This window comes from Gymnodraco acuticeps, unplaced genomic scaffold (genome assembly GCF_902827175.1).
Source record: "Gymnodraco acuticeps unplaced genomic scaffold, fGymAcu1.1, whole genome shotgun sequence".
NCBI lineage: Eukaryota > Metazoa > Chordata > Actinopteri > Perciformes > Bathydraconidae > Gymnodraco > Gymnodraco acuticeps.
The window spans coordinates 166,052-177,011 of NW_022990851.1; the positions used below are offsets into that span (position 1 = coordinate 166,052).

Below are 10,960 nucleotides of genomic sequence, written 5' to 3' on the forward strand. Positions count from 1 at the left end.
CAAATGAGGTAATCCATAAAAATAAAAACAACTGGGTGTAATGTGAGTGTGAGGTAATGAAGGAGGTATGAGGCGGAGAGGTATTGTGTTAATATATATATTCATATATTTGATGTAGGTACTCTATTATTTGTTAGTGTTATTAAGTAGCATGATGCAGATTTAGTCATGCATTTAAATAAAGTAACCTAGCTATATTTGTAAGTACAGTAAGTGATACCATACAATAAAAGCAGTGGAAACACTTCATATTTAGCCTTTAGCTACAATGCACTTTATTCTGAAAAGGCTGATAATGTATAATTACATGTTAGCATATTGATATTAATCTAAAAAAATGATATAACACTTCAAATGCTGAAGTTTACCAATATGTCTGCAGTTTTACGACATAAGGATGCACACTGCAGCTGTTCTAATGCATCTCAATGTGTCATGAAAGCATAAATAGTTAGCGCTGTCCATTCTTAATCGAGTATTTTGATGCTAATAGGATTTTGTTGACTGTGTGACTCATGTAAAAGCATAAAATAACGACTAATCGGTTAAATAACTCTTAGTCTGCTGCCACCAAAAGGACCAACCCTACACTGTAGATAAAGGCTTCATACCAGTGTTCCCACTAGCGTCTCCTACCACCACACCAGCATTAACTGAAGACTCAGTAATGTGGAAATACATCTGTCTACATAATGAGGTCAGAGTGTTGGATGTGTTCCAGACGAAGGTCAGTATGTGGGGGGGAGGTAGGTAGACAAACACTCATACTGGGTGGGATTAGATGGATGACGCCATTAAGGAGAGTTGATGGTCAGGTCCCAGAGATAAAACACTTTGCTGTGGTTGAGGTGGGAGACGGGGGGTTGCATTATCGAGAGTGCAGCTGCTAGTCCACACAGGTGCAACAGGAGATAACTGAGGAGGCTGGAGTTTGCATATATCTGCACTGTACGGTCCTGGCAGTGTGTTAGGAATCTTATGATAGAGTGGTGCAGGCATGTCCAATTTCCCCTGAAGGCAGCATCTCCTGTGGTCCAATGGGATTACTAAAATCTCTGATACTTACGGCTAATATGATGACGTTTTGAAGTCTCATTTAGACATTTATTAGCAACTGCCGTTTTTAAGCTAAGCTAAAGGCGGCTAATGTTGGGCATGATGACGTATAGTCGTCCCATTTAGACACTTGTTAGCAACCTCCGTTTTTAAATCCACCAGAGGGGTATTTACTGATATGTGTCGTAGAATATAAATCTCTTCAGCTTGTGTTAACTACAGACCTTATATCAGGATAAGAACCAATAACACATTCAGGAAACCATTGACTTCCAAGTAGAGGGAACAAGAAGTGCGAAAATGCCGATTCATTGCAGGGAGTATGGGACTCATTCCTGCACCACTCTATTAACTGTGTGTGTGTACCTGTCAGTGTGTATTTCGCTCAAGTGAAGTCGATGTGATTTTGCTGGTGGCAGGTGCTGGGTTTTGTGACAAAATAAGGACAAAAAAACCAAGTTCACAGGGTACGTTTCCACTGAAAAAAAAAAAGGTCAATTCCAGTTTTTGTCCTACTTCTGTTGCTCTTTCACCGCAGCTAACCCCCCCTTAATGTATTTCCTTCCATGGTTAGGGTTCTTTTTAAAGGGGGTGTTGTGGTGGAAACGTTCCTAAAGTCACACTTCCTGTTCCTCGAAGACCTCCAGGAAGAGAGGGGGGAAGAGTTCGTTGGGACACTCCACCTTCATGTGCAGGAAGCGGCTGGCGTGGCACGCTCCGATCATCCGAAGGTCCGTCACCTTCATCAGAAGCTTGGGCCAGAAGTGGGGAATGTTGTGCTTCCTGTAGTTGATGTAGTGTTCGAAGGCCAGCAGGTACGCCTCCTGACACTGCTCGATCTTCTCTATGTTGGTGAGTCCTGAGCGGTCTGCGGGGGGAGGGAGGGTACATTACAGTTGCCTTAAAACGAGTTAGGATGAGTGTGTTCAAACACGCTTTGAATTCTGACTTTTTCATGGAAACTGACGTTTTTCTGAAAATCTCAAAAATCTGACTTTTTTTCTCAAAATCTCAGAATCCTGACTTTTTTCTAAAAAAATCTTAAAATTCTGACTTTTTCAGAAAATTGCAAAATGTTGACTTTTATCAGAAAATATCAGAATTCTATCTATTTTCTGAAAAGCGAGTAAAGATGAGTGAATTCAAAACACGCTTTGAATTCTGGGTTTTTCGATATTTTTTTAGAAAATCTCATAATTCAGATTTTTTTCTAATAAATTCAGACTTCTCTGAAAATCTTAAAATACTGACTTTTTTCTAAAAATCTTAAAATACTGACTCTTTTTTCTCAAAATCTTACAATTCAGATTTTTTTCTCAACATTCTGACTTTTCAGATTCATTTTTATTTTCGTCCTTTTGGTTTCATACATATTGACATCTCTACATGCAGAACATACTAACTCATTATAAGGATATACAGTGTATAACCCAACTCCTTCCTGACCTGAGCTCATGAGCAGCACGGCCTGCATCAGCGCCACCTCCGAGTCGTCCAGGTTGAACTGAGCCAGGCTTTTGCCCAAATCAAAGATGGCGTCCGACACCACGCCCAGCCCTCCGTTCTTCAGCTGCTCTCGCTTCACCGCCATCTCTCCGTTCAGTGTCAGCGTCTCGCTCTCCGGGTCGTAGCGCACGGCGGCGCGCAGAGACATGATCTCCATGCAGCCGCCCTTCAGCAGGATGATCTGGTCCTCACAGGACAGCTGGAACACATCAATATTATTACATTTAATAACAATCTTTATATTCAGAGACATGATCTCCATGCAGCCGCCCTTCAGCAGGATGGCCCTCACAGGACAGCTGAAACACATCATCAGAAAAAACACATCGACATCTCCTCCGGTCGGCATATTTCATTTTAATGAAGTCTGTCGTAAATGTAAGCAGATGTTTGCCTCCTTCTGTTTTTAAATGGATGATCTTATTTTTGAAAAGTACGGAAAGTTTTCGGATAAGATAAGATATTCTCTATTGAACCCAAATTGGGAAATGTGTTGCAGCAGAATGTAAAACAAAGTCTTGCACACAAGTCACTTTTAAAAAAATAAGCAATTTATTTTAAATAATCTTGTTTTACAATAATTAAGTATTTTCAAACATTTCGTTATTTTAGAAAAATGTAATGATTTCTGTAATTTCTTTTTTTTAATCACACATTTTAAAAGTAAGGTGAGTTTTTTGAATATGGAATCAATTAAAAAATATATGTTTCCACAAAAGACATTTTTCAAAAGGTAATTAAAAAAAATTAAGCCTTTTTTTCAAATAATTTAATCATTTTTTAGATATTGGCAAAGTTGTTTTAAAAATAACAAAAATCTCAAATTGTAAAAGAAAATTCAATTAACGTGATACGTCAGTCTGACTGTGAATGAGTTTCGTCCGCCCCCAAAGTGAATATGTTCACGTTGTTTTCTTTCTGCTCGGAGGTTTCCAACAAACGAGCGTTGGAGGATTTTCTAAATAAATGCCGATGTCGTCCTGCTTGTGTTGCCGGATGTAAAAACAGCTGTTTGCTAACCAGCATATCACCGCTATCAGGGATAAATACTGTACGCGTGTGTTTGTGTTTACAGATGGCCGTGTTGCCCAAAAAAGTGGTTTGACTTTTTTCCCCAAAAGATTTCTGCAAGTCTTTTGAACACCAGCTGAAAATAACTGTAAAATACAGCTCAATATGATGGAGTTTAACTGATATTGGAGGAGGTGACTTCATTGCATTTGTAATCTTGTAATACTGTGCTAAATATGCAAAGCTGAAGAAGAATCTGCCTTTTAAATGTACAGTGAGCTTCGGTCTGAGAGCACCACTTCCCACAAACACTGATTACCTTCGGGCGCTTCCTATTATTTTCTATTCCTAACGAATCCCCCGGTACCCGTAAGGCAAGGCAAGTTTATTCATATAGCACCTTTCAACACAAGGCAATTCAAGGTGCTTTAAAACAATGAAAGACATTCAGACAAAGGCATTTAAAATCAGTAAAAGATAATAAAAGAAACATTAAAAGAAAAATTACATGAATCAAAAGTTACAGTGCAGTTTAAGATATGAATAGTTCACACAGAAGTTCCACTTTCCTGATGCCTTTCTTTAAGGTTTCACAACCGCTCAGTTTCAATGAAAAGCAGCGACAAAAAGAAAAGTCTTCTTGCTGGATTTGAAAGTAGTCAGAGTTGCAGCGGACCTGCAGGTTTCTGGGAGTTTGTTCCAGATCTTTGGAGCATAATAACTGAACGCTGCTTCTCCATGTTTAGTTCTGACTCTGGGGACAGAAAGCTGACCAGTCCCTGAAGACCTGAGAGATCTGGATGCTTCATCATTTAGCAGGAGGTCAGAAATGTATTTTGGGCCTAAACCATTCAGTGCTTTATAAACCAGCAGCAGTATTTAGAAATCTATTCTTTGACACACAGGAAGCCAGTGTAAAGACTTCAGAACAGGAGTGATCCACTTTCTTAGTGTTAGTGAGGACTCGAGCAGCAGCGTTCTGAATCAGCTGCAGCTTCCTAATAGATGTTTTAGTGAGACCTGTGAAGACACCATTGCAGTAGTCGAGTCGACTGAAGATTTCCAAATCGTAACCGGGAAGCCCCTAAAATATACATGACTTCTGCACTCAGTGAAGTGGACACACACACACACACACACACACACACACACACACACACACACACACACACACACACACACACACACACACACACACACACACACACACACACACACACACACACACACACACACACACACACACACACACACACACACACACACACACACACACACACACACACACACACACACACACACACACACACACACACACACACACACACACACACACACACACACACACACACACACACACACACACACACACACACACACACACACACACACACACACACACACACACACACACACACACACACACACACACACACACACACACAGGGTTTCATTACTTAGTGTAATATGAGCTGACAGGCAGGAAGAGGAAGTTTCCAATCAACAGCTCGTTAGTACACGGCGCTCAGGAGACCCGTCTGGAGTTAACGAGACGCTCAACTGTCAGCACACAAACAGAAGCTGGGTCCAAAGTCACTGACAGACTTCCCCACTTAGTGTCTGTCTTAAATGAGGAGACACAACAGCCTTCAGAAATGACCCCAGATGAACCTTAGGATGTTATCACTTATTGCTGCGTTTGATACTGACACTGGTTCTTCACTAACTATCTGCCACTTACTTTAGATTCAAGTTCCAAGTCTCTCTCACCATGAGCTCAGCAGCTACAGAGGAGATGTGTCAATGACAAACGGAAGTCCTCCTCTAGCAGAGCAACATGAATATATAGGACATACAACTAATAACACTGATAAAATAGTGCAAGAGACTGTTTTCAGATGAAGAAGTAAATACACATAAAATAGAAATAGTGCCAGAAGAGTCTAAATACAACTAAATGGAATATCTCTCTAGGTCGTCTCAGACGAGTCCTCCATCGTCGCTTCAAGATCCTGCTCTCGTCCACTGATGGCCTTCCTGAGCGCGTAATATGATATATAGATAATTAACTTGCAAGAATCTTTAATTGTATATTTACTGCATGACTAGTGCCTTTACTGGTTGTGATGTCGATACTAAGCGTTTAAATGCAGGATTTTTACTCGTAACAGAATATTTCTACAACGTAATATTGCTTGTTCTTCCTCGTACGTGTGGAGGCCAGTCTTCAGAGAAACTGATAAATGATTCATTGACAAAGTTTGTCTTTTGTTATATTTAATAAAGTAATAAAGAAAGTCAATATAAAGTGAAATGGATCTGAAGTGCAGGAACAGAGCAGCTTTATCCTCAGAGGAGAGAGGTTCTGCTTTCAGTCTCTGTGTGAGGAACCAGCTGCTCCTCCTTCCCACCATCAAACCATTCAACCCCCTCGTCCTTCATTAACCTTTTACGAATCCACCTTTTACTTCCTTTGCCCTCCTGCAATGTAAATGCTTAACATACGTCTCTGTTCAACACATACAAGACTAAACATACCATTTAAAAGGCAATAAGACTATATGTTTGAAATGATAGTTTGACACGGCAGTACGTACCTCTGAGAACATGGGTAGTTTCTTGGCGAAGTCCACCACGCGTGTGATGGCAGGGGTCATGATCTTCGTGAACTCGCTGAAGGCTTCCAGGTCCACCTTGTCTGAAGTGGGAATCATCGAACCCTGACCGATATCATCCGACTGGAAACAAGACAGCATACACGGTTAACGGAGACATGCAGCTAGAGAGGCACTTGAATCGTTCTCAAGTTCATTTCCTTTCCAACAAATCGGGAGTTCATTAATTTGACCAAAAGGAGCAAAGAGAGCCTGTGGAAGGTAGAGAACTTGAACATGTGAAAACCAGAAACACAAAATATATCTAAGAACATTTACATATCACCCAACGTCTTTGGTATCGACCGGTTTGGGAGATGGACAACTATTATCTTTGTTTTTTCTACTCACACACTCATTTAGACAGTATGTAGTGTCTCTACTTTAAAGAGTCCTCTCCTGCTGATGTTCAGGTGTATATCAGTATGTAGTGTCTCTACTTTAAAGAGTCCTCTCCTGTTGATGTCCAGGTGTATATCAGTATGTAGTGTCTCTACTTTAAAGAGTCCTCTCCTGTTGATGTTCAGGTGTATATCAGTATGTAGTGTCTCTACTTTAAAGAGTCCTCTCCTGCTGATGTTCAGGTGTATATCAGTATGTAGTGTCTCTACTTTAAAGAGTCCTCTCCTGCTGATGTTCAGGTGTATATCAGTATGTAGTGTCTCTACTTTAAAGAGTCCTGTCCTGCTGATGTTCAGGTGTATATCAGTATGTAGTGTCTCTACTTTAAAGAGTCCTCTCCTGCTGATGTTCAGGTGTATATCAGTATGTAGTGTCTCTACTTTAAAGAGTCCTCTCCAGCTGATGTTCAGGTGTATATCAGTATGTAGTGTCTCTACTTTAAAGAGTCCTCTCCTGCTGATGTTCAGGTGTATATCAGTATGTAGTGTCTCTACTTTAAAGAGTCCTCTCCAGCTGATGTTCAGGTGTATATCAGTGTGTAGTGTCTCTACTTTAAAGAGTCCTCTCCTGCTGATGTTCAGGTGTATATCAGTGTGTAGTGTCTCTACTTTAAAGAGTCCTCTCCTGCTGATGTTCAGGTGTATATCAGTGTGTAGTGTCTCTACTTTAAAGAGTCCTCTCCTGCTGATGTTCAGGTGTATATCAGTATGTAGTGTCTCTACTTTAAAGAGTCCTCTCCTGCTGATGTTCAGGTATATATCAGTATGTAGTGTCTCTACTTTAAAGAGTCCTCTCCTGCTGATGTTCAGGTGTATATCAGTATGTAGTGTCTCTACTTTAAAGAGTCCTCTCCTGCTGATGTTCAGGTGTATATCAGTGTGTAGTGTCTCTACTTTAAAGAGTCCTCTCCTGCTGATGTTCAGGTGTATATCAGTATGTAGTGTCTCTACTTTAAAGAGTCCTCTCCTGCTGATGTTCAGTTGTATATCAGTATGTAGTGTCTCTACTTTAAAGAGTCCTCTCCTGCTGATGTTCAGGTGTATATCAGTACGTAGTGTCTCTACTTTAAAGAGTCCTCTCCTGCTGATGTTCAGGTGTATATCAGTATGTAGTGTCTCTACTTTAAAGAGTCCTCTCCTGCTGATGTTCAGTTGTATATCAGTATGTAGTGTCTCTACTTTAAAGAGTCCTCTCCTGCTGATGTTCAGGTGTATATCAGTATGTAGTGTCTCTACTTTAAAGAGTCCTCTCCTGCTGATGTTCAGGAGTATATCAGTATGTAGTGTCTCTACTTTAAAGAGTCCTCTCCTGCTGATGTTCAGGTGTATATCAGTATGTAGTGTCTCTACTTTAAAGAGTCCTGTCCTGCTGATGTTCAGGTGTATATCAGTATGTAGTGTCTCTACTTTAAAGAGTCCTCTCCTGCTGATGTTCAGGTGTGTATCAGTATGTAGTGTCTCTACTTTAAAGAGTCCTGTCCTGCTGATGTTCAGGTGTATATCAGTGTGTAGTGTCTCTACTTTAAAGAGTCCTCTCCTGCTGATGTTCAGGTGTATATCAGTATGTAGTGTCTCTACTTTAAAGAGTCCTCTCCTGCTGATGTGCAGGTGATTATCAGTATGTAGTGTCTCTACTTTAAAGAGTCCTCTCCTGCTGATGTTCAGGTGTATATCAGTATGTAGTGTCTCTACTTTAAAGAGTCCTCTCCTGCTGATGATCAGGTGTATATCAGTATGTAGTGTCTCTACTTTAAAGAGTCCTCTCCTGCTGATGTGCAGGTGATTATCAGTATGTAGTGTCTCTACTTTAAAGAGTCCTCTCCTGCGATTGTTCCGGTGTATATCAGTATGTAGTGTCTCTACTTTAAAGAGTCCTCTCCTGCTGATGTTCAGGTGTATATCAGTATGTAGTGTCTCTACTTTAAAGAGTCCTCTCCTGCTGATGTTCAGGTGTATATCAGTATGTAGTGTTTCTACTTTAAAGAGTCCTCTCCTGCTGATGTTCAGGTGTATATCAGTATGTAGTGTCTCTACTTTAAAGAGTCCTCTCCTGCTGATGTTCAGGTGTATATCAGTATGTAGTGTCTCTACTTTAAAGAGTCCTCTCCTGCTGATGTTAAGGTGTATATCAGTATGTAGTGTCTCTACTTTAAAGAGTCCTCTCCTGCTGATGTTCAGGTGTATATCAGTATGTAGTGTCTCTACTTTAAAGAGTCCTCTCCTGCTGATGTTCAGGTGTATATCAGTATGTAGTGTCTCTACTTTAAAGAGTCCTCTCCTGCTGATGTTCAGGTGTATATCAGTATGTAGTGTCTCTACTTTAAAGAGTCCTCTCCTGCTGATGTTCAGGTGTATATCAGTATGTAGTGTCTCTTCTTTAAAGAGTCCTCTCCTGCTGATGTTCAGGTGTATATCAGTATGTAGTGTCTCTACTTTAAAGAGTCCTCTCCTGCTGATGTTCAGGTGTATATCAGTATGTAGTGTCTCTACTTTAAAGAGTCCTCTCCTGCTGATGTTCAGGTGTATATCAGTATGTAGTGTCTCTACTTTAAAGAGTCCTCTCCTGCTGATGTTCAGGTGTATATCAGTATGTAGTGTCTCTACTTTAAAGAGTTTTCTCCTGCTGATGTTCAGGTGTATATCAGTGTAGTGTCTCTACTTTAAAGAGTCCTCTCCTGCTGATGTTCAGGTGTATATCAGTATGTAGTGTCTCTACTTTAAAGAGTCCTCTCCTGCTGATGTTCAGGTGTATATCAGTATGTAGTGTCTCTACTTTAAAGAGTTCTCTCCTGCTGATGTTCAGGTGTATATCAGTATGTAGTGTCTCTACTTTAAAGAGTCCTCTCCTGCTGATGTTCAGGTGTATATCAGTATGTAGTGTCTCTACTTTAAAGAGTCCTCTCCTGCTGATATTCAGGTGTATATCAGTATGTAGTGTCTCTACTTTAAAGAGTCCTCTCCTGCTGATGTTCAGGTGTATATCAGTGTAGTGTCTCTACTTTAAAGAGTCCTCTCCTGCTGATGTTCAGGTGTATATCAGTATGTAGTGTCTCTACTTTAAAGAGTCCTCTCCTGCTGATGTTCAGGTGTATATCAGTATGTAGGGTCTCTACTTTAAAGAGTCCTCTCCTGCTGATGTTCAGGTGTATATCAGTATGTAGTGTCTCTACTTTAAAGAGTCCTCTCCTGCTGATGTTCAGGTGTATATCAGAATGTAGTGTCTCTACAGACAGAGAATCAGCACTTTGGAAACAGGGCTGAAACAGAGGGGATTATGGGTAATGCTGCAATGATCTGTTTGGTGTTTCAGCCAATCAGAGACAGGCTCTGGATATATCTGAGACCGGTGATATACTGATGAAGAAGAGGATAATAGAGGAGCTTTAAGTGAAAATAAATACTTAAATCCACCCTCACCCAATGTGACGTTCTTTGTCTGGGCCTTAAAGCCGGGTTGTGAACAAATTGGGGTTCTTCCGGGATTCGACCTCTCACGACCCAAGCGAGAATCACACCCCAGACCTTTGCATTTATATAATGACTTTACTTCATCAGCTGTGGAGACATCTGCTTGCGCTCCTGCCTCACTGGATTATCGCCACAGATTGAGTCGCGGATGAAAGGCAGAGCTGTCAAATCGGTTTCTTTTGAAAAATGGAGCGAAGTCGTCGCCTTTCATGTTCGAGCTCGTGGGATTTTCAAAGTGGAAATGTGCGTTCTGTGGGTGGAGGATTCTGGATTAATGAGCTGCAGCACATGAAGGAATGAACTTCTGTGTGTACCGCAAGTTATTACAACAAATCAAAAGGACGGATTCACAGAGTGTGAGGGATTACACGCTGTGATCCTAAACAGACGGCTGTTAATGAAAATATGACATTAATTATATTCCTTGGGTTCGTTTTACATTGTGCTTTCATGGATTATGTCGAGTCCATTTGGCAAGAGCTCAAAAGCCAGCGAGGAGTTGAGCCTTCTGTAGATCTTACGTACCAATGCTTTAGTTTCTCGCTTGACTTTGAAAATAGTTTCTCACATATTCATATTTTGTGTAAATATTGTCCTTATTTTTAAATTTGTTACAATCGTCTTGAAAACGTTTTGAAATAGCTTTTGTAATAGTACTATGGTTTGATACGTACTCTGTGCTTTGTATGCATCACTAACACCAAAGAAAATACCTCATGTGTTCTCTTGCTTGATTCGACCGTGCGGTAGATCAAATCAAAGGCTAGTGAATCTTCAAATATATGTTTCTAACTTTGACACTATTGTCTTTGGAAGCTTACGAGACCCTCCAGAAAAACGCGGGCTAAAATCCTTGATTATGTG

General features: G+C 40.6%; 1 protein-coding gene across 1 annotated transcript; it reads right to left on the reverse strand.

Annotated features, from left to right (window-relative positions):
- Window positions 1–251: 251 nt before the first annotated feature.
- LOC117557343 (thyroid hormone receptor alpha) lies at window positions 252–10,055 on the reverse strand. Its single transcript, XM_034233152.1, has 4 exons — window positions 10,046–10,055; window positions 6,171–6,311; window positions 2,503–2,761; window positions 252–1,924 (listed from the first exon to the last, which is right to left on the reverse strand). Exons 2-4 carry the CDS (start codon window positions 6,285–6,287, stop codon window positions 1,674–1,676), a joined length of 627 nt encoding a protein of 208 aa, XP_034089043.1. The 5' UTR covers window positions 6,288–6,311; window positions 10,046–10,055; the 3' UTR covers window positions 252–1,673.
- Between the last annotated feature and the right edge of the window lie 905 nt (window positions 10,056–10,960).

Coding starts and splice junctions, on each gene's coding strand:
- LOC117557343 (XM_034233152.1), bottom strand. CDS start 6,287: ATGATTCCCACTTCAGACAAGGTGGACCTGGAAGCCTTCAGCGAGTTC. Junction 2,762..6,170: donor AACTACCCATGTTCTCAGAG/GTACGTACTGCC, acceptor GATGTGTTCCAG/CTGTCCTGTGAGGACCAGAT. Junction 1,925..2,502: donor CGTGCTGCTCATGAGCTCAG/GTCAGGAAGGAG, acceptor CTCCCCCCGCAG/ACCGCTCAGGACTCACCAAC.